Here is a 21,826-nt window from a genome sequence, read left to right on the forward strand (position 1 = left end):
CCTAACCATCCGCGGCGTGCATTTCTGGAATGAGAGCGAACAAATGTGAAAGCAGGGCAAGCCGGCAGCAAACGAGAAACACAGAAAGGCAGGGAGGGGAGGGGAAAAAAAGAAGAAGAAGAAGAAGCCGTATTGGTCTTTTTGCTCAAACACTATGCAGATTCTGGACTGGTACTGATGATGACTGCTCAGAATGATGGGACGCCGTGAGCGTTGAGAACGTATTGACGGCGGGGGTGGCCTGGGTACGACAATCAACTTCAGTCTTGCCATTTCGTTATTGGGGACGGAGAGGAAGAGGAGCAATGTTCAGACCAAGCCAAATTCTCTTGCTAGACACTCTGTGGTCATCCAAGCATGTGTATTCTGCAGCTGCACTACTGCGTACAGCGCGAATAACGGTTCTATGAACAACCAGGTACCAAGTACATATGCAGCACAAAAGCGAAATCACATATCAAACTGCTCCGTTCATATCCGACCTGTTCTGGCTAGTCTTGTGTTGCAAGGGGGGCAGACCAGGGTGAACGAGGTTTGACACCCGTCCTACCCCTGCGACCTTCACTTGCTGCAATGCAACAATTTCCGGCGCTTTCTTTTTCCAGGGTCAAAACACTGTTGCGCTGGGGAAAAAATATCTGATATCAGGAGCAGAGCCAGCAGGTTATTTTATAATACCACGGGGGATTTCAAGCCAATTGTCCCCTTAAAAAGAGAAAAGAAAAAAAAAAGAAAGAAGAAAACAAACGTCCTTTCCTACAAATAATGCGCTACAGCTCTCTTCAAGAATTGTTAGAGGAACATCAAATATCCAGCTTACAACCCTGTCAGACTACTTCTAACTAACCTGCACCAAGGATCGTTCTCGAAAAAAAAACGAGAAAAAGCTGGTTTATAGTCTCCAGCACACACACCCCCTATCGCCCCTAGTTTCCAAAAATACATAGTCACTTGCCGACCAGACAGGGAACCGAGGAAGAAGATGATCTCATTGCAGTCGCGCAGCAGAAGGATATTTTCTATTTCGTATTACCCCATCCCGATCCTCCTCCCTCCAACATGAAGTTTTTAACTTTCCATCATTCGTCCTTGTCCGATATCACAAGGGTCAACACCAGACCAGACCAGAGGCGAAAAGATACCGAGAGATATCACGAACATGTACATGTACATCTCTCCGGTAAAAAGGTATATTAGCGATAGGATATTTGCAAATTTCCCTCCTTTTCCCCATGGTGGTACATTTTTTGGTCGGTTTCAGGGCGTGGAGCTATTTTTATCCCCGCACGAAGCCAACGCAGGTCGGGAAACTGGCTTGGAAACTGGCTCAGAAACATGAAGAGAACTCATTCGCACCGCAAAAATTCTCTCCGCTTCCGAGTCAGTCGATAAATTCCATGCTGGAATCATATAATTCACTTTGAAAGAGGGGGCAGGTTTCAAAAAAAAGAAAAGAAAAGAAAAAAGAAATACTGAAAAATATATATCTTCCATCTTCCCGCCATTGTGGTAATATAGCTTTCCTATCCGGCATATCATCTCTTTTTTGCCTGAGAATCGTTAGATATATCCTAGTCGTGCTAATCAGGACACTAGAGGTGAATATGAACAATGAAATATGAAAATGAAAATGAAGAAATAAACAAGCCGTGCGAGAGAGGGGAATACATTTCAAAATCTTGAATTCTTCATGAATGTGAGAAAACGAGGGAAAATGCAAATGGTTACGCGTCGGAAAATGAACAGGAAATTTAAAAAATAGATAAAAAAGAGGGGGAGTAGTGCCGTTATAGCAAAAAGTCATCAAATGGCTTGTGAATGATTAAGCGTTGAAGAAATGCGGGGTTAGAAGGAATGAATAAAAGTGGGTATAAAACAAGACAACCAGGTCCCGAAATGAAGAGGTAAAAGTAGACAGTATGAAAACGGAGGGGGAATATAAAAAGCAAAAAAAAAAAGAAATCCCAGTTCCTCTGAAGGGTAACCTCCTTCCTGCCTTAGGCCAAAGTTTAAAGCTAATCAATAATTCAATTTCGCCCCGATGAGCCGTAATCCAACTTAAAGTGAAAAAAAAAAAGGAGAAGAAGAAGAAGAATAAATAATGAATAGAAATCTGAAACATAAGAGCCAATCCACCTCAGCCGAACTTCCCTGGGGCAATTACCTCCAGAGATCCCCCTTACTCCCCTCCCGCCGATGGTGATGACGCATCCACGCGCCGCCACTACTCTTGGGCCTTTCCTCTTCGCCAGGAATCGCTAAGAACCCACCAACCCCGTTCCCAACCAACACGCTCCTACGCGCCTCGTCGCCCCATGCCGGACTGAGCTGTGCACCATGGAAACTCACAGGGCGTGACGAGCTGCCCCGCCGTCGACCACCAATGCCCGCACCTGGAACATCGAGAGGCTCGTACGCAGTGAAGTTCCATTCCGCCTCGTTGGCACCCTTGCTGTATACAGACAGGGCCTGGTTGAGGCCGGCCGGGCTGCCACTGGCACCGCCGCGGGAGCCACCGAGCTGTGGGAGGGAGGCATACATGAGCATTTCCGGAAACTTGGCGTCGCGAACGTAGAGGTCTACGAGGCCTGGGAGAGAGCCGGAGAGGAGGGAGGACATGAGGTACTTGTAGTAGTAGGCGGCGTGGTGTTCGGTCCTTGCGGTGATTTCGTAGTGGAGGAGGCAGAGAGCGTGGGAGGCGAGTAGTGGGACGTTGTCCTGGACAAAGCCTTCGGAGATGTATTGGGTGACGGAGAGGCTATGGATTTTGGGGGAGTTATTGAGGACGTGGTGGAGGGCGCCCGGGGTGATACCGGTGTTGGAAAGGGTGAGGTGTTTGAGAGCGCGTTTGTTTCGGTTGGTGCTGAAGTAGTCCATGAATGTGCGGTCGGTGACTCCCGGAGTATTGTTTAGTGTGAGGCGCTCAATGGGGGGGAAGGGGCTTAAGGAGGGAGAATTCTTGAATAGGACGGGTTCTATCTCGTTTAAATCCTCCAGCTTCAAATCCGTTAAACGGGGGAATTGAACCAGGACGCGGCGAAGTATGTCAATGGACGAGCTCAGGCCACATAGCTCTAACACTTCCAGGTTTTGCCAGACCTTGATCTGTGGCCGGGCTGGTTGACGCAGTTGGCGACCTTGCATAAACTGATCCACAGCATCTATCTCATCTTCTTGCTGAACTGCACTGAAGGTTTTCTCTGAGCCCCTGGAATACTTCATCCGCCGAATATCCGGGCACCGGGCGATCAAGGTCTGCTTGAGGATCATCGTCGACTCATCATCGCAGAAAACGCCCGCGGGCAAGTCCACATATCGTAGGTTTGGTAGCATCAATACCGTCTGAGCCAGCAATAGCTTACCAGCTTCTCGAGTCATGTAGGGCATCCGTAACGAGAAAACCAGATTCCCGATGCGCTGGGATTCACGCACCGTCCTGCTGAAGAGTGTCAACCGCGTCATGGGCGCATCCAGTGGTACTGAATTGTGGTCGAGGAACGAGTTTTTCTTTCGCTTGGCTGATAATTCATACTCGAGATCACAGTAATGAACCGCATCGATACGGACATTCTGATATCTACAGCACCGTGTCAGGGATAATTAGTACCGTGCTGTATATATATAGAATGCGTTTTATATATATTGGTATAGATGTATAGATAGGGGGAGGAAAACCAAAAAGGGTGGGGGGGAGGGGTGGGAAGTAAGCACATACAAGAGCTTATGGGCGGGAGAATACCATTTCCTACACACCAACGCACAGTGTGCAAGGTCCCGCATGTCACAGAGCATGCAACCATCATCTGTCATGGACTCTTCAGAGGAGTTATAAGTATCGTCCAGAACATGAAGGCAAACATAGGAAAATATCCTAGAGAGGACCTCGAGGGGAAGGTTTTGAGTGAAGTCTCTGGAGGGACCAGAGCGGTAGCTGGAGTACTGAGGGTTTTGACGATTGTAGTTACGATTATTGTACTTCTCATGTTGCTCATAACCGTAGTGGTCGACACTTTTGCTCTTCCCCTTGGAACGGAAGTGCTTGAACAGCTTCATAGTTTTGAACTATCCCCTTCGTTTGTGCTTGTGGTGTTGGGGGTTGTAATGAGGTCAAGGAGGAGACGGAAGAAAAGAACGGGGAGAAGCCGCTGGTAACCAATGTTATACCTAGGCGTAGGGGCGTGCCAATGCTAGTAGTACCAATGTCGATACTATTATCATTACTCAATAGCCTACATCGGGCAGGATGGTGTGAAACGGAGGTCTCGGAGGAGACTGATGATATGGACTGCGACGAGGTGGAGTTGGGAGATCGTCGGGATGTGACGCTGGGCCAAGCCTAGGGATGTACTGGACCAGCTGAAAATGCTCGATTGTGGAAGTTTGATGCAAGTTGGCAGGAGTTTGTTGGCCGCAGGATTGACGGCGATGGATATGAGGGCGAGGCGAAGATACTGAGGGTTGAGGAGTTGGAGTTGGATGTGGATGGATGTTGGCCGTCCATCAGTCAGCATGTGGCTGACATCAAATGCTCTTTATCGCCGCCTCGATCGATCAGGTCAGAACCATAACAACAACGACGAATAACACAGAGCGCATGCTTCTTTGGCATCCCGTCAAGCTGCTCAGCTACTCTGATTCCCCCCTGAATCGAATATTTTACACCCTGCGCTAGCTACTGCACCTTGCTTGCCAAGTTGCCCTCGGCCCTTCCATGCCTGAGTAGCCCGACTCTTCCACCATGGGTCCTGGCCTCCTGGGCGATAATATTTCCCTCCGTCGCAGACAACGCGCCGCGCATTGCCTACACTAAGCATCACTTCACAAGCCTAACAGCCAGGCTAACGGCACTCTCTCCTCTTTTGTTCCGGCTCTCATTTGACCATGCGCTGTTTGTGTCCCCCTTCCCAGTCCTGGGCCTCTTCCCCCAATCCTCCACTGCCGATTTGCACCGTCTGACACCAATTGGGCATCCATGGCTCCAGGACGCCCAGAAAATGACCACCCAGCTTGTTTCAGATCAACGCGATGCAGCAAGACCCGCTCCTGACCTGCAGGCTGCTTTTCCATTTCGGAATGTGAAAAAAAAAAAAAAAAAAAAAAAAAAAAAAAAAAATCCTTGTGAATCCATGGTTCAGAGACTCAGAACCCGTAAAGGTTCCATGCGTCCACCTCTTGTGGCAGATCAAATAATTGGAGGATCCCGCTAAACGGTGTTGGCATTCCCAGGGTTACAAAATCTTTGAACTCCGCATTTTCCCCCTCTTAACTTGTTAGCCAACTAACTAATCACTAACGGCTGCCGGGGCCGTAGTCAAGATCTGCCATTGTGAGGACAAAGGAAAGACGAAACAACCCAAGACAGAAATTGAAAATGAAAATGGGGGGGAAAAAAAAAATAAAAATAAAAATAAGACTCGTCAACGCCCAAGACATCCTTATCCTGAAGCTCTCCCCCGAACACTGATGTGTCAAAGTGTAAACTGCAATGTTTCTTTGTCCTTTTATCTCCTACCGTCAAGCAGATATTTATGCCACAAGAAGTACATCCCCTCTACCCATCTTTCCCCAGTCAGCCCGAGCCAGTATCATCCATCACCTTGTCATGGCACATCGGCCACATAAACATAATCGCGTCATTCCCTACTGGGGTCTAGGAGAGATTCTTCCGATTCCGAGAAAACCGCTTTACTCGATAATACCAACCATTTCCACGATGTCTGACGAAGTTTTATTTCATATGCGGGCTTCGGCTGATATACAGCACTTTTCCACCCTGTCCTCTGTTTCGTATTGCAAAGTCTTGTATCTTATCCCCGGACTGGGGCTCAGACATGGTTCGACGTCAGAACCTTAAATAGATGTGGGAAGGAAGTGGAGGTGAATGTATAAGAAAAAACGTCGTTCTTCGCCCTCAATAGCCCAAGTCCAATTAACTCAGGTTAGTGGAGCAAGATCAAAAAGCAGCAAAGAATTAACCGGTTATATGCATCTATCAGTACATCTATATGATAATCGCACCACCCTGAATGGAAGGTTATGAAGGTTCGCGGCGCGTGCAACATCCTCCCATGACTATTTCGTGGTCTTAACTCAAGCGAAGGAAAAATTTCTCGTGACGCCGAGAGGGGAAGCGAGAAGAAGCAAAATAATAGAAACTAGGGGGATATGGCTGCGTTAAAATGTTCTTCTGTTTCCCTTGCCTATTTCTTTTTCTTTTCTTCTCTTCTCTGCTTTTTCCAGAAAGGAAGGGAAGTACAATAAATAATATATCTACGGAGTAAATAAAATCACATTGAACATCATACGCTAAAAAGCTTAAATAATGATTTTTTTAAAAAAAAAAAAAAATTAAAAAAAAGAAAAAGGTGGGGACTTTAATTCATAAGACCGCTTTCTGCCGCTTTACCTCAACAACTCAGCGTAAGCTATACTCCAGAAACCTCAATCTCAACGTGGCTGCAAATAAATCGCAATCATGATCAAGGCACTTCATGAACCTGGTGGCCTGTCTGCGTTACAGGGACGGCATCTGGTTTAAAGTAGCCATGTACCAGCGAGAATTCAGGACCATTCGCAGCGTGGTTCATGGGTATATCTCGTACTTCGGATGGTGAGGTATTTGCGAGCATAGGAATGCGGGATGTTGGCTACATACATTTATTAGTTCGGTTCGGACTTTGACGTCATGTACACGTATCGTACAACGCTTATAGATAATAGCTGCGTCTCGGCGAAGTGAGGGAGAAAAACAACCAAATGGAAGGTCGGGTATCGCAAAAACTTACATCTTCCTTACGCCACAGCTTATTGAAGAAGCCGGCGATACCGCCACCAGCATCACCACCAGATACAGAACTGTATCTAGAATTATGTCCCGAACGAGCAGCGTCGGCACCGGTATCAGCACCGGCACTCGCGGTAGCTCCCCTCATCCACACACGGTACACCAACGCACCAAGAAACACCGCAATGGCAGCTAACGGAATCCCCACGCCCAGCCCGATTTTCATACCGATATCATCATCTTTCGTCTTTTTCACAGGCGATTGCGGCGCGAGAGTGAATCCTGCAGCCCCATCTCCGGTTCTTGTAGGGTTTATCAACGATGACGGAGACCCAGAGCTTGATCCAGATCTGAACGTAGACGCAGGAGTAGCTGTGGATTGCGTGCCAGTATTTGCCGCAGCGGTTGATCCGGTCGATTTGATGGATGCAGTCGAATCAGTTGTTGGTGGCGGCCGGATCGCGCCTGATGGGGTGAATAGAGATGTAGTCTCTACGGCAGAGTTGAGGGGGACTGAGGAGCCGACGAGGGAGGAGTAGGGTGGGAGGAAGTCGAAGATCTTATGTGTGTTGTCTTGGGTGGTGCAGTTGCATTCTGGGCCGTCGAGGCAGCAGTAGGTGTCTTCCGCACAGCGAACGACGGAGTTGTGGACGTGGTCGCCTGTTATTATAGGTTAGCTTAGGAATATATAACTATATATATATATATATGAAAAGAAGAACAGACGGAAAAAACAATATCCAGGACACGCGGGATTGTTCCACGTTGGATCAGTGCAGCTTCCTATTACGTAGTAACCGCCATCGTAGTGGGCACACATGTTATTTGTGGCGCAGACATATTGGCTCCCGCCGCAGCAGGCGGATTCGGGGTTCTGCGGGAAGCATGGGGCGTCGTTTTCTTCGACTTCGCCGCTGGGGAGGTAGCATGTCCTGCTGGCCACGGCGGGAGGGGGGGTGGAGAGGAGGAGCAGAGAGAGACATGCGGCTAATGAGGTTTGGGAGTGGATGAATTTCATATCGATAATTCAAGGAGGAATGTATTGGAATTGGAATGTGTATCCGCTCCGGTGTCAGAGGGCAAGGAGGGTACCCAAAGATTAGAGATGCATGCGGAAGATAGTGGTGCGGATATCAGCACTGGAGAGGACCAAGGGAGGGTGGGAGTGATGTAGCCTCTCGTGCGACAATGGGCGTCGGAAGAAACAGCAGGTATGTAAATTACAAAAGGGGGAGGATTGAACAGAAGCAGACGAGAACACTGAGGGACCCGGGGTACCAGTGGAGCGAGATGGCCAGATGCAGCTAGAAACGGTTTAGAAACAATATCCACCAAGCATTTGGATACGAGCGGAAATGATCTCAAAAAGCAGAGGTGTTCCTCTTTGAGTCTAGAGACGGGATGAGAGCGAGGCCATAGTGGCTGGGTTTGGCGCAAAATAGTGCGTTGGAGGAAATGCCGAGATGATGTCGTTTGGTCCCAGTTTATTGACCAGTGTGGAGATTAACAATATCAAGCTAGATTGAATTCAGTAAGAGGTCAATCTGCACAGACAGTCGGGGAAGATAAAACATCGTCTGTTTGGACATTCTGTGACATTCTCGCAGCTGATATCTGGTATCTTTACAGCCCATACCAACTCAACCCGCCATTGCCCAATCGAGTACCAAGGATACAGCCATCGATCTCCGTTTTGAAGATGTTTCCTTGCGATGCGCCAGTTGTGGGGACTCGGGAGGGGATGCAGGAGAGCATGTGTGGAAAGTTTGCGAGCCGAGGACTTGGACAACGAACTTCGGAAATTTGGGGGCCAAAGTGTGCAGCGAGCATGCTGAAAAATGACTGATGGATGTGACAGGGCTGGGTACTACTGATTATAGCCTTCAACCAGTTCGTTGATTTTCTATTTTTATTTCTTCAGCGCATAAACCACTGCGCCCAGCAAACACAACCAGACGCCCGCAAGAGATTTCGGCGACTTTGTGCACCAGTCCGCCATGGCGTGTGATACATACACGGCGCACCTTTGTATGATTTCAATGCGGGATCTTTCGGTCAGAGTCACTCACCAGCGTGGTATCAATGTCTGCCGTGCGCACTCCATACTCACTATACCAGGAGTACTGAGCTTCCTTCGCTCCTTTCGTTGGAATAAACTTTTTGAGCCGCTGGGGTCGCCCGGATTTCCAGGCGTCTTATTGGCCCATATTGTCGCTGTTACCATGGTGAGGACCCTAACTTCCTTTCGGCTGCCCCACTTCTTCCCGGGGCACCTGACAGGGGCGCTGTTCCTCCAACAGCCAATCACCGGAAAGCACAAATCGGAGAATTCCATTCGCCATGGGTTGAGCCAATCAGATAAGTGCAGAAGACGCGAGTGACGGTGGACAGCAAAAGCAGAGGCTTCTGCTTCCTGTGCAGACGGGTTGGGATTGCCCTTTACTGGAGAGGGAGGAAATTGGGGCCGTAAATGATTATGAGCAACTGGTGGTGATCAGCGTGGGCCGACTTCCTGGGCGAAGAACCACATTTGCTGGGCATTCACATATGTTGGGTTGGCGTTGCTTGGCGCTGCATTGTGGACTGGGATCATAGGAGGCCGATGGGCGAGGTGGGAATTATCTAGATGTCAGATCCCAGGCTACATCCATGTGTCCCCTGCATTTCCCCAACTTATCGGCGGTTCTGTTGGTTCGCCGTCATCCATACAGGCGGTATATTTCCAACATCGAACACTGGGATGAGGTAACTATCCCGTGAACAACAGCAAAGAGTAGAATGCGTGCCAATTTCGAAGGAGGGACACGCAGTACTCTGTATATATCGAAATGTGTTGCTGGTGTGGTCTGCGATGCGCAATCCCGAAAAAAAGTCTCACATAACTGTTTATTGTTCATTCTCCGGCCTACCCGCCCCCTATTGTAAGCACCGCTGTGCAAAATATCACCGTTGTGCCAGTTCTCGCGTTTTTTCATCCCCAACCGGTATCATATTGATTGCCTTCTAAATGATCAGAGTTGATGGATTGTGAAACTTCTGGAGTTATCTAACATCTCATCAAAAACGATCTTCCTGCTCATCTGGCGAGAGCAGAGGCGATGATAGGGGACATTGAATTGATGAGCAAGAGTAGCACGGCTGAGGCCAGGACATCTTTCACCAAATCCTATAGCTGCTTCTACGCGTTTACCAACTTCTTGAGATCTTTCAACCACCTTGAGGTAGAGAGAATCGCGTGGTTGGGGATGGAAAACCGCGAGAACTGGCACAGCGGCGATATTTTGCACAGCAGTGCTTACATGTGGGTGGGGCCGTGTGTACCCCTTACATCGGAGTGAAAGCCAGGGACTTGTTCCTGATCAACAAACGGCATGCTAGTCAGACGCAGACAAAGCGATAAACAGGCCAAAACGGTGAGCGAAACACCAAACAAAGGAAGCAGGGTTCCCCCAACTGGTGCTAGCCTTATTTGGGACACATTAGCCTCAGCCTAGCTTGCACCATCCCAGGGTTAGTCGGGGAGAAGCTACTTGCGCTGTAAGGGTCGAGAGAGGTATTACTATGTACGGAGCACCAATCGCCTCAATACCCTCGCAGAGGTAAATGGCCACGGATATCCGCCAGAGCGCAGACATATACAGTCTCTTCTCCTCGTCGCTCTGTATTGATCCCGGCTATGACCTGACCACTTCCACCCCGCCGACATCCAGGAAGCGCACAATGAAATGCACACAACTCAACCGCCGCCAACGGATCAGCCTTGCACTGATCTCTGCCTTTCTCCTCCTGCTGGCCGTTTACTATCGCAGCCAGGGACGATTTTCCTTCCGCGTTGCAAAGACATCTCATCTTCCTGTGTCTCTACAACCTCCGAAACTCACCTCCCCTCCCCCAGCCCCGGCCCCTCCACCTCCAACATCAGACTTAGATTCTCAAAGCCTCAACGATGAACCTGCTATACCCCATCACACCATAACGCGTTCCCTAGTAATCGCCTCCATCCTCGACGAAAACACTACCTGGGCCTCCGAACTGTCCTCCACAGACCCCAACCTCACCACGGCAATCTACATCGTTGACGACCCTAACCCAAACAACACCACCAGCAAGCCCTCCCGCCTAACCGTCCCCGCAAACAAAGGCCATGAAGCCATGGTCTACCTGACCTACATAATAGACACCTACCACGCCCTCCCGGACATCGTCATCTTCATGCACGCCCACGACACAACATGGCACAACAACGATTTCCTCTCCTCCTCCTCCGCCCAAACCGTCCAACGCCTCCGCAGCGCCAAGGTCCTGCGCGACGGCTACATGAATCTGCGCTGCCACCACGAACCAGGCTGTCCAGATCACATCCACCCCACCAAGCCAACAACCACGGCCACCGCGGCCACCACAGCCGGCGAAGGCGACACCGACGAAACGCAGAGCCACGACGACGTCCTCAACATCCCCGAATCTGTCGTGATGGGCCTCGCTTGGACCGAGCTCTTCCCCACTACGCCCATCCCGCGCGTCCTCTCGCAACCCTGCTGTGGGCAATTCGCCGTGAGCGGCAGCCGGATCCGCGCCATGCCGCGCGAGCGCTACGTGCAGTTTCGGGAGTGGCTGCTGAAGACGACGCTGGACGATCGGCTCAGCGGGCGGGTGTGGGAGTATCTGTGGCAGTATGTGTTTGGAGGGGTAGAGGAGTACTGTCCGGACGAGTATAGCTGTTATTGTGAGGGGTATGGGGTATGTTTTGGCGGGGATGAGGGGAGGTATCGGCGGTATTTTGAGCTAAGGCAGAAGAGTCGTGAGATTCAAGGGGAGATTGAGAGGCTTAGGAAAGAGGGCAGCGGTGGCGATGCGGATGCGGGGAGAGTGAAGGCGTTGGAGAGAGAGAAGCAGGGATTGATGGAGGGGATGGAGGAGATTCGGGCGACGTCAGGGAGCGGGTGATGGGGATTTTGAGAGTCCCCTTTCATTTCTCCGTTTTTCATCATTTCCTGGGAATGGAGTTTATGGGATTTTTGGTCCTGTTTTTTCATTTCTTAGCGGGATATAAGATAGAAGATGGGATATGGGCTTATTTGGGATGGGCGCAGTGTTAGTTTCAAGTTATTATCCTGATCATGGGAAGGGAACCTGGGAAGTGAGGCTCTATTCCGTAGAATTCAACCCAGAACCTGATATAGTGGAGCAAAGAGCTCAATCACCACCAGCGTGGTGATATGGAGGGGACGAATCACCCAATCCAATTCCCTCCAATAGAATCAATAACATCATCACATGACATACATTCTTCGCCAATCAACGGCCATGAAATCTCGGCTATCACTAGCGTCACACGTGACCAACGCCACCCATATAAATACCTGCCACCACCCCCAATTCTTTTACTTTCTCTTTTTTTTCTCTTCTTTTCCTTCCCCATCCAAGTGCACGGGTTTTACGTTACCAGTGAAGGTTCGCCTGAGGCAACGTTTTTGCTAGTTGAAAACTACAACTACTGACCGCTCCACGTTGGTCTTCGGATCGGCTGGGAATTTTTGAACAAAAGCAATGCTACTATCGTGGTTTTTGTATGTATGACGGCTTGATGATGGGCTTTACACGCCGTCGTCGCCGTTGTATAATAACCGGTCTATCATGCAGGCTTGCGTTATATATACGGGGCTTGGATGGGGTTAAATTATTCTTTTCACTGTGAGTGTCCCCTTGTGGGATGCAACGGAGAAGAGATTGGTCCGCGAGAAAAAAAAACAATTAGCGAGGGTCCTGTGTTAGGTGGCACTCGATATCCATATCTACTTTCTTGCAAACAAGGTGGTTCTATCTTCTAGAATTCCTTCTGTATGTTGGCTGGTGTGGTACAGCATGTGCTAAACCATTACATGCATGTTACCCATCAGCGAGCCTGGCAATCCATCGTGGGCCACCGTATTGTTGGCTCTCTAGAATAGACACCTGTCATTTCGTTTCAATATAGCTCCTGAGAGATATCAGCGCAATGAATCTCTATAGCAAGCATGTCAGTGAGCAGCCTCATCAATCCACTATTGCACCAAAAACAAGAAGAGTTCATCAAACGGATGGAATTGGTGGATATAATTAATCACATCAATAAAATTGTAAAATAAGATATGAAAACTCAAATGTGCTTGGATGTACGGAGGACCATCTCAAAAGTTCTTTCTCATACTAAAAACGCCACAAAAGTCTAATTTGAATATAGTAAGTGTTCTCTATCATACAATCTATATACAAAATAATACAATTATACTTCTTTATATTCATTTTCATCTTCTAGCTCTATAATCTTTTGAATATGAGTATAAATCCATTCTATTCATGCTTGTATCATCTTCTGTGAAAGATTTTTTCAATACTGCTTTCATATCTTAATTTCTTCTGTCTGACTCTTTGATGCTGTGATAATCTATAAGCAAGCATCATGAATCCATGATCATCAGATTATTCATAGCAAAATATCAACATAATCATTTTTTAAATGATTGCACTTATAGTGATATCTATATCTGTGAGTACAGTGATGTGACTCAGCCCACAGCAGGTGTGATTATTCATCTCATCATCTATATATAGTACACTGCAACTGTCTGCTGCAATATAACACAATACATCTCTTGTGCAATTTTGTGCTTCATTCAGAGTCAGCAAGATTCTATAGAATTAAGGTCTGAAGAATTACTTGATCAGAGCATATATATCAGTATTAGAAGTCATCTTGACAAGTAATTTAATGAGAAATGAAAATATCATCTCTACTCCGGAGTGTGATGAAGCAGACTTGGGGGAAATTCAAGTTGGTGGCATTATATAGTGCCTTGGCGGGTGCCTTGGCGGGTAAGAACTTTTGAGATGAACCTCCGTAAGGAATTCAACATTCGCATTTATCTTATCTCTCGCTATTCATCATATTCTTTATATACTTTTCTATTCTGATAATCTGTCCACCTTCATTCCTTTCGTTATTCTGCGGAAGGGGTTAATTCAGAGATAATATCTCATGATATATCTTGTATTCTGGGATCTTTTGTATTATCTCTTGTATTTTGCAATCTGAACACTGTCTTGCTTGGATAAGTGTGCATCCCCTTCCTTATAAATACTGTCATTTTATCATGTAATTCTCAGAGTCATCATAGTTAATTCAATATTCTTTTGATATTCAGTATTTTGGGGCAATATTCGGACGTTCACGTTCTACCGTTCCGACAAACTCGATCTTGAGCGACTAGTCAGCAATTCTCGGGCGTATAGGTCGACGGGCGTAGGGATGGACGTCGTCACTTATTTACTCATTACTAAAAATTTATGTCAATTTACTCAATTCGTGCACACAATTCACCCAGAGAGCAACCTGAGTGTTGAATCAGATTTATATTTTATACTCGATGAATGACTTCATACATCTGAAATTGATGACTGCAAGCTTCCCTAGAATCCTGCTATTTCATGTTAGGCTTTTCCGTGCACAAAGGGTTCAGTCCTTGTCTGGCGTGAGTAACAAAGGGATACGTATGAATGAACAAAGGATATGCTCATTCTCCGTTACCCGCTTAACTACAAGTGCAGGAAACAAGCCACGACAAATAGTCAACGAGCGATGCCTGGGCTCAACTGTCAACAACGCATAACACTCTGCTGGCTTCATCAGATTCCTCCCACAATCACAGCAGCATCAAGAAAATCATATCCAGGGACAGGCTAGTTAGGAGGCGACTAGCATGGAGCTTCCACGATGTCTAAACACAGTTTTTCCTAGCCCATCGACAACCACTTCCCCAGAAACCACTGTTATTATCGGAGCTGGTGTAATAGGCTTGTCCACCGCCTATTATCTTGCACAAGCTCTGAACGAAACAACTTCGTATATGCCTCCATATGAACCTGATGTTGTGGTTATTGATTCTTCTCATGATATCTGCGCTGGGGCATCCGGTAAAGCTACCGGTGGTCTGGGCAATTTTGGCTTCAGGCCTGAGACTTCATCTCTTGGAAGTCTCTCTTACAAACTCCACAAGGAACTAGCATCAAAATACAACGGCAGAGAGAAATATAAATTCAGTGACTTGAGCATATACCGGGTATCTTCAAAGAATTTTGCTGGAAATCCCTCACCACCAGATTCCTGGAGTTCGTCGGCCCCAATTGATAAAAACATCTCAGACCTTCCACCCTGGATTAACCCCTCAAATGACTGGAAAGTCCAATTGCTTGCAGACGCACCTCACGCAGCTCATCTGTACGTTTTCTTTTATTTCCTTTTCATTTCTTTCTTTCTTTTATTTTGTACTGCGTCCTTCATTGAGTCATTGCTAACACTCTAAAAAAAACCAGTGACCCAGAACAATTCTGTCGATTTTTACGCCACCAGTGTGAAAATCTAGGTGTACGATTTCTGCTCAATTCAGAAGTCACATCAGTGCAAAGAGATCATGCTAGACAGAGCTTCACAAGTATTACTGTTCAAACAAGAGATACACAGGCTGCTCATATCGTTCCATGCAGAGCCATTGTAATTGCAGCTGGTCCATGGTCAACTCGAGTGTTCTCACAACTCTTCCCTGCCGGCCACTTGAATTTACGAATGGATACCATGAACTCTGCAGGAAATCATGTTCTTCTTCGAAATCCACGATGGGAACCTGCTCATGACAAGAATGGTGTCGGTCAAGTATTCCTCAACAATGTAGTCAACAGTTCAAATAATTTGGATATCACTGCCTTTCTGGGTGGCTATCTGTATATTGGAGGCTGGGGCGCAAAGCCAGAATGTTTGCCAGAGTTTGCAGAGGGCGTCCACAGCCAGCCTGATGAAATTGAGGAGATGTTAAAGGTGTCTCGCCAGTATTTTCACCTTGAGGACAATGAGGAGCTTGAAATAGTCAAACCTGGTCGTTGTTACCGCCCTTTGGCTATCCCTAACATACCAACTATCACCAAAGTCAGTTGGGAAATGCTAGGCAACCCTAAGTTTGGATCCGAAGCTCATTGTAGTAGTTTCAAGTTCAATAATTCTCCAGTGATCGGAGGCCTATACCTCAATACAGGCCACAACAGCGACGGTGTCACACTCGGACCAGGGAGCGGGAAGGTGATGAGTGAGTTGCTTTTGGGGCATACGCTGTCGGTTTCGATTTCGAACTTTGGTTTGAATAATGGCGAGAAGAGTCTGCCTTGGAAACTTCGCCTATAGGTATTTCAGACGCCTGCTGTCGTTTATATACTATTTCTTTCCACTTTCTCAATGGCTTCCTTTATTTAGCGGTGTTGGATTGACACCTGCTGGACTTTACACTTTACTACATTTAATTAACAACCCAAAGAGAACTGGAAGCGTGATAAATTTGATAACTATGAGATTTCAAGATCAAATTCGTTAGTATCCAATGTCCATATATCCAGTGTGATATGAACAAATAGATGTGGTATCTGGAGCTGCCTTATGTACAGTGGTTCCATTTCTTATTGTGTTTGACAATGCTGACGATCCGTGGATTTTGTCTCCTTACTGGCCAAATTCTGTTTACGGCTCCATCCTCATCACAGAAGGATTCGCGCAACACGGCTTGCATCCGAAAGACCCTAGTAGAGAGAGTGGCAATAATTCGTAAATTGATGATAACGATGATTTTTCTGGTTTGAATCCAGGCTACAAATAAATACACTGGCACCTTAGCAATGAAATGAGGATTTGACTCAAACATTCAACTCGTTGTCATTAAAGATATCCATCTCAAAGATGCTTCTCACTTCAGCTGATCTTCAAAGCAGATCTCTGAAGTTCAGCAGCAGGTTATTTGTACACAGTGCTTAGAGAGAGCTTTGAGTGTCTTGTCAACAAGAGAGGTGAATGTGAATCACGTGATTACGGAGGTCATGGATTGTGCCACCTTGTAGTTTGATTGGTGGTGTGGTTGATATGCCACAACTTTGCACGTTGAAGCTCCTGTCTTGTATAGATATATAGATAGATAGATAGATAGATGGATAGATCTGTGTGTGTCTGTGTGCGTTTGTTGTGGTATATAGCTGTATAGAAGGGATGTCAACAGGGGGTTATTTTGTCATGTTGAAAGTAGACAATAAAGATAAGACCTCACTTGGGACTTGCGTAGAGGACTCAAAGGGGGACAAAACGAAAAGCAAAAAAAAAAAAAAAAAAAAAGACACAAGGTCCAGATATAAGAAATCCCCAGAAGGGAGTTCAGCAGAAGGAAGATAGCCCCCGAAAAAAAAAACATTAAATGTTACTTGGGTGTGGACACAGCAGGAATAAATAAAAATAAACCAAAAACCCAAACCAGAATTGCAAAAATAAACCACCTCACGTATATATAGGGAGATATATATATATACCCGACCCAATATTAGAGAACAGAGAACTCCCAAGTCCAATTCAATCCACCCAGCCCATAACAGTATAAAGAAAAAAAAATAAAGAAAATCGATCAGCATAATACCTTGGCACAAAGGTAAAACACCCCTCCGCTCCCCAACCCAGTCTCCTCTCTCTCTCACCCCCGATCAATAACCGGCACAGCCACAGGAACCTTGGCCCCCTTCCCCACCTTGTCAACCTCCGCCCCTCTCAACAAACTCCCTTCTGCAAACTGGCTATCCTGCGATATATCCAGCATCGGCTTCTTGAAATTATTCCTATCCCCCGTTGCCACACCGCGGCCAGTGTCAGGCCGGGCACCGCCGCGCGCGGCGCTAATGGTAGCTGCGCGCGCCAGCAGGCCTGTGGGCGCGAAGGGGGATCCGTGAGCTTGCGCTTGGGGTGTTTCAGGTAGTGGCATTGGCGGCGTGTGCTCGTTGATATTGCTGTTGTGGAATGTGGCGGCTCGTTCGAGGGGTCCGATACTGGGAGTGTGGGATGATGTCGTCGGGCGATTCGGGTGGGCGCTTCCGCCGCCGCCACGGCTGGGGTTTGGGTGGGCAATGTCAGGTGATGTGGGCAGCTGTGATGGCTGTGCCTGTGGTTTGCGCCAGGTGGTTGCGCTGGGGACTATGATGGCGCCGGGAAGTACTTCAGGGCTTGTGGCAGCCTCGACTAGCGGTTTCCCGGGTCCTGCGGGTACACCTCGGCCTCTCCGCGCGTGCTGGGGCGGTTCTTGATATACGGGCGTGAGGTCGATGAGGGGTTTAGGTTTCTGCTTGATCGACTTGGATCGGCTGAAGGAGCTGCTGGCGCTACCGTTGGGGCTGGTGGGGCTGGTGGGGTTTGGCGGTGCTGCGCAGTCGCGACTGCTCCGACGGCTTGAGCGATTGCTGGAGGCGATTGCTGGGCGTGTTGAGTTTTCGGCTGCTACGTTGCGTAGAAGTCCAAGGCCGGTGAAGCCGTATTGGGGGGTGTCATTTTCGCGTTCTTCCAGAGCTTTTTTGCGTTCGCTATATGTTTTGCCAAGTAAGCCAGTAGAAGTAAACGGGTCGGGACTTGATGCATTGATAGGCTCCTTTTTGGGCTTTCCAGCGGATGTGAAGGGTCGTTTTTGAGTATGCATTGAGCGACCGGGGGAGGAAACCGTTTTTGATTTGGATGGCTCGTTACCCTCAGGAATGTTCCTCACAGGCTCGATTTTCCACGCCGACATATCCATGTCCAGAAGCGGTTTGAACGATCCGAGTTGATAGGGAGTGGAATCATCGGAATTCTGGCGACCATTTGACATGGTATTCTGACATCCCGTTCGCGTAGGTTTCGGATTTGAATTGACCGATGCTTTCTCCGTTTTATCGCTTTCGCACAGAGCGTTCACGAGATACCAGCTTCGCCATTGCTGAACAGCCTTATACCATTCCAACCCTGTTTGTTCGTCATTGGTAGCAAAATAATGCACGTAATTTTCCGTCGTTACGAACATGTTCAATTTCTGCTGGCTCTTAATGGCAAAAACTATGCCTTTCGGAGCCTTGACTCTTTTCGCCGTCTCCCGTGACGTAGGCGAGTAAATATCGAAGTCCGATAAATGGCAGATATTCGTGGACTCTCCGCCCTGTTTCTTCGCAACAGAGACCTGGCCATCTGACCGCAGGGTTACCCAACGCTTTTCCCACTTGCCGTGGCGTTGAGAGTGGTAAAGATGGAATTCGGATTCCGAGGGCTGCTTACGAGGAGCCAGCTTGATATCGAGGCCCTCCCTTTCGCGCATATCCGGCAGTCGCGATACGACTAAATGGTTCTGCGCATCGCAATCCCACGAATTCATGACATCACGCACATGTTCGTATCTTCGTAATGGTCGTTCTAAACCGAGCTGCTTGAAAGATTCCAAGAGAATTGAAGATTGTGGGTCGATGTTCTCCGACAAAGAGTACGCTGCAGAATTTAAGAGGTCCTGTGCCTGCGTGCTTGGGGTAATTGGGAGGGATATCAACGAGTCGTTGCAGGTTACGAGGACCTTTCTTGTTCCCGCGTTGACAGCGGAGATGGGCACTTCACTACCCACAGCCACCTTGACCTTGTCCTGGGCGATTGGCTGCGGAGAGGAGATAAGTGTCTTCAATTTTTCGCGATCGTTATGGTAATGGCTGTCGCCGTTGCCGTTGTTGTTCAGTTTCGAGCTCGAAGTAGGATTCAAGGCCTTCATCCGTGACAAGAACCCGCTGCTCTTCGGTTTCACTTTTAGTTGTCTCAGTTTTGAACCATTAAGCGCTGCAGTCGCTCTCTCATTTGCGGCGAGTTCTTCATTGGTGATGTTTTCCACTTGGTCCCGAATGTCTAGCATTCTTGGCTCCACAACGGTGCGTAGCTTTGAAGTAGTTGGTGTACTATGTGACTCGCTCGATGAGCTGTGGGCGTTTGCACGCGATCGACGGCTTCCAGATTCTTCCATGCTGGACGAACCGCTATCCGTCTCCAGTGGGGAATACCCAGGAGGCGATTTTGCATCTTCCGTGTCGTTATCCACAGGGACCACTCGCACACCCGATAAGCCATTTTCACTGTTACTTTGACCAGCTGACTGTGCAGCTCTCGGTACACTGGACGTGTAGGATGTCCGTGCCGTGCCTGGGTGGTCTTGGCGCGCGATACGTCTCGTGCGATGCTGCTTCATGGCAGCCTCGGATCGTTCTCCTTCATGAGGGTCTTGCATGCAGTCTCCCTGTGTGTGTGGGCGGGTGGGTAATGCCACTGCAGCAGGAAACGGCGGGGGAGGAGGGACAGAATGTACAGCCCTGGTTGCACCACCAGGCTTCGCGTGTCGATATCTCGACATGCTGCGCTTGATGGATTCATTCTGTGTCTCGGAGAACGAAGGAGAGCTCGACGGGAACTTAGCCGTGCGTGAGGTGGTCGGAAAGGGCTGTGCAGCCGCATCCCCATTCTGAATTGTCTTTGTCTCTGCGGCCTTCCGGACTGCTCGATATCTGGAATATTTCGGTGGTGCTTGCTGATGCGGAGATCGTATTGACGCGGACGACGTGGAGGACGAAGAGGGAAGAAGGGAACGACTGTCCATGGCGTCGTAACGTAGCTTCGAAAATTCTTCTTTGGTTTTTATTTTTTCCTTCACTTTTTATTTATTCTTCCGTTTCATACAATGTCCATCATATCGTTATCTTTGCATTTGCAAAAGGTAAGACAATCTTCCCCAGACAGCGATGGAGGTATATTTCCGTGAGTTTGTGTTGCTAGAAGGAAAGATTGTACGTAGCGCATCGGGTCGCACGTCAGTCGCCAATGCGACCTGCTTTCCAAGATAATTGTGGCGACAGGGGCGCACAAGAGATCAGACAGCAAGCGATACGAATTTGGACTGGAATTTGGACTGAACGACAACGACTGAATGCGGTGGCGGGAAGAAAGCAGGAAGTCTGCCAGCAGCGACAGGTCGCAGCGCGGGGGAATCGCCAATTGGGAAGAACGAAAAAGAAATCTCTGGCTGGCTGGAGGATCGGCCAGGCCCCTGTGAAGTTGTGATAGGGCTCAGCGAGCTCAGACGGGTCGAAGGGAGTGCAAAGAGAGCTCTGGTGGATGGCGATTGAGCTTGTTGGCGTGGATCCGAACTTGGCGATTGGGCAGGCGAGTGGCGGACAGCGGCGATCTGAACTATGGACAAAAGGAAAAGGCAGGAAAAAGAAAATACCAACACACAACACCAACACCAGCCTCCAACTCTGGCTCACGGCGGGTTATTATTGATAGATCGAGGATGAGAAGAATTTCCCTCGTCAAATTTCACAAAAGCACTCACACCCAACCCTGGCGCAAATGTGGAAACGAGTCGCGATCAGGGGTCCGTGTCGCCGAATGAGAGAACGACGAAGCGCGAACCGACAGGGCTTGGTGGGACGGCGTGGAGTGCAATTTAACTCCCTAATCAAACTCGATAGTAACTAACTGACGGACTAACAGACTAACTAGTTGGCTAACTAGCTGGCGGGATTATGCATTGAAGAATTAACTGGTTCACGAATTGAAGATGGAGCCCTTGAAACAAGTTCTGTGAGAATGGGCAGACGAACCATCGCAAAATTACTTCTACTTATATACTTCCAGCAACGCACATGGGATATTTGTAGACCCTCTGTCCTCCCGGACGGAGGCTACGGTCAAATGCTAAAATAAGGGCCAATTTCCACTGAAAATAGATCCAACCCTGTCAAAAACTGCCGGGTTGAGACATCAGTCTGACAGCGGAAGGGCTTGACATCAGAAACCCCAAAGCCCGTCACAGTGGATAGATTAAACATTAAACAGGGAATTTATTCAAGAAAAGGTCACGCATTCCGACTACCCCGCTGCTGGCCGGGGCTCTGGGGAGCTTGGTTTCCCTCATTTCCAAGGCTGAACCTGGTTGCATATATCCTGTTTTCCATCCCAACGTCCTGAAGATTTCCCCTCACGTCAACAATAGGTCATACAACTGCGCGCCCGGACCTCTTATAACTATTCTTTAGGCTCTTAGATGCACAAGGGGGTTCAACAAACAGCTCTCATTTTCGCCATGTTCCCTGCCAGAGCAGACCCTGAACATCCGAAACACCCGTTGCCGTCGTAAGAAAACACATCTATTGCTG

General features: G+C 48.2%; 7 protein-coding genes across 7 annotated transcripts; 3 read left to right on the forward strand and 4 right to left on the reverse strand.

The window, feature by feature from the left end:
• Positions 1–2,160: 2,160 nt before the first annotated feature.
• HCBG_06363 (F-box domain-containing protein) lies at positions 2,161–4,053 on the reverse strand (the record flags this gene model as incomplete). Its single annotated transcript, XM_045433412.1, has 2 exons — positions 2,161–3,577; positions 3,716–4,053. 2 exons carry the CDS (start codon positions 4,051–4,053, stop codon positions 2,161–2,163), a joined length of 1,755 nt encoding a protein of 584 aa, XP_045285725.1.
• Positions 4,054–4,738: 685 nt separating this feature from the next.
• Positions 4,739–5,854, forward strand: HCBG_06364 (uncharacterized protein; the record flags this gene model as incomplete). The annotated part of the gene is made up of 3 exons (XM_045433413.1): positions 4,739–4,775; positions 4,834–5,075; positions 5,570–5,854. The coding sequence occupies 3 exons, from the start codon at positions 4,739–4,741 to the stop codon at positions 5,852–5,854; spliced, it is 564 nt and encodes a 187-aa protein (XP_045285726.1).
• Positions 5,855–6,479: 625 nt separating this feature from the next.
• Positions 6,480–7,624, reverse strand: HCBG_06365 (uncharacterized protein; the record flags this gene model as incomplete). The annotated part of the gene is made up of 3 exons (XM_045433414.1): positions 6,480–6,647; positions 6,786–7,444; positions 7,603–7,624. The coding sequence occupies 3 exons, from the start codon at positions 7,622–7,624 to the stop codon at positions 6,480–6,482; spliced, it is 849 nt and encodes a 282-aa protein (XP_045285727.1).
• Positions 7,625–8,407: 783 nt separating this feature from the next.
• Positions 8,408–9,008, reverse strand: HCBG_06366 (uncharacterized protein; the record flags this gene model as incomplete). The annotated part of the gene is made up of 2 exons (XM_045433415.1): positions 8,408–8,626; positions 8,895–9,008. The coding sequence occupies 2 exons, from the start codon at positions 9,006–9,008 to the stop codon at positions 8,408–8,410; spliced, it is 333 nt and encodes a 110-aa protein (XP_045285728.1).
• A 1,379-nt stretch (positions 9,009–10,387) lies between these two features.
• HCBG_06367 (uncharacterized protein) lies at positions 10,388–11,731 on the forward strand (the record flags this gene model as incomplete). Its single annotated transcript, XM_045433416.1, has 1 exon — positions 10,388–11,731. The coding sequence occupies one exon, from the start codon at positions 10,388–10,390 to the stop codon at positions 11,729–11,731; it is 1,344 nt and encodes a 447-aa protein (XP_045285729.1).
• Positions 11,732–14,523: 2,792 nt separating this feature from the next.
• HCBG_06368 (uncharacterized protein) lies at positions 14,524–16,214 on the forward strand (the record flags this gene model as incomplete). The annotated part of the gene is made up of 3 exons (XM_045433417.1): positions 14,524–15,041; positions 15,137–15,900; positions 16,126–16,214. 3 exons carry the CDS (start codon positions 14,524–14,526, stop codon positions 16,212–16,214), a joined length of 1,371 nt encoding a protein of 456 aa, XP_045285730.1.
• Positions 16,215–17,316: 1,102 nt separating this feature from the next.
• HCBG_06369 (uncharacterized protein) lies at positions 17,317–20,265 on the reverse strand (the record flags this gene model as incomplete). The annotated part of the gene is made up of 1 exon (XM_045433418.1): positions 17,317–20,265. The coding sequence occupies one exon, from the start codon at positions 20,263–20,265 to the stop codon at positions 17,317–17,319; it is 2,949 nt and encodes a 982-aa protein (XP_045285731.1).
• Between the last annotated feature and the right edge of the window lie 1,561 nt (positions 20,266–21,826).

The sequence above is a fragment of the Histoplasma capsulatum genome, assembly GCF_000150115.1.
Source record: "Histoplasma capsulatum G186AR genomic scaffold supercont2.9, whole genome shotgun sequence".
NCBI lineage: Eukaryota > Fungi > Ascomycota > Eurotiomycetes > Onygenales > Ajellomycetaceae > Histoplasma > Histoplasma capsulatum.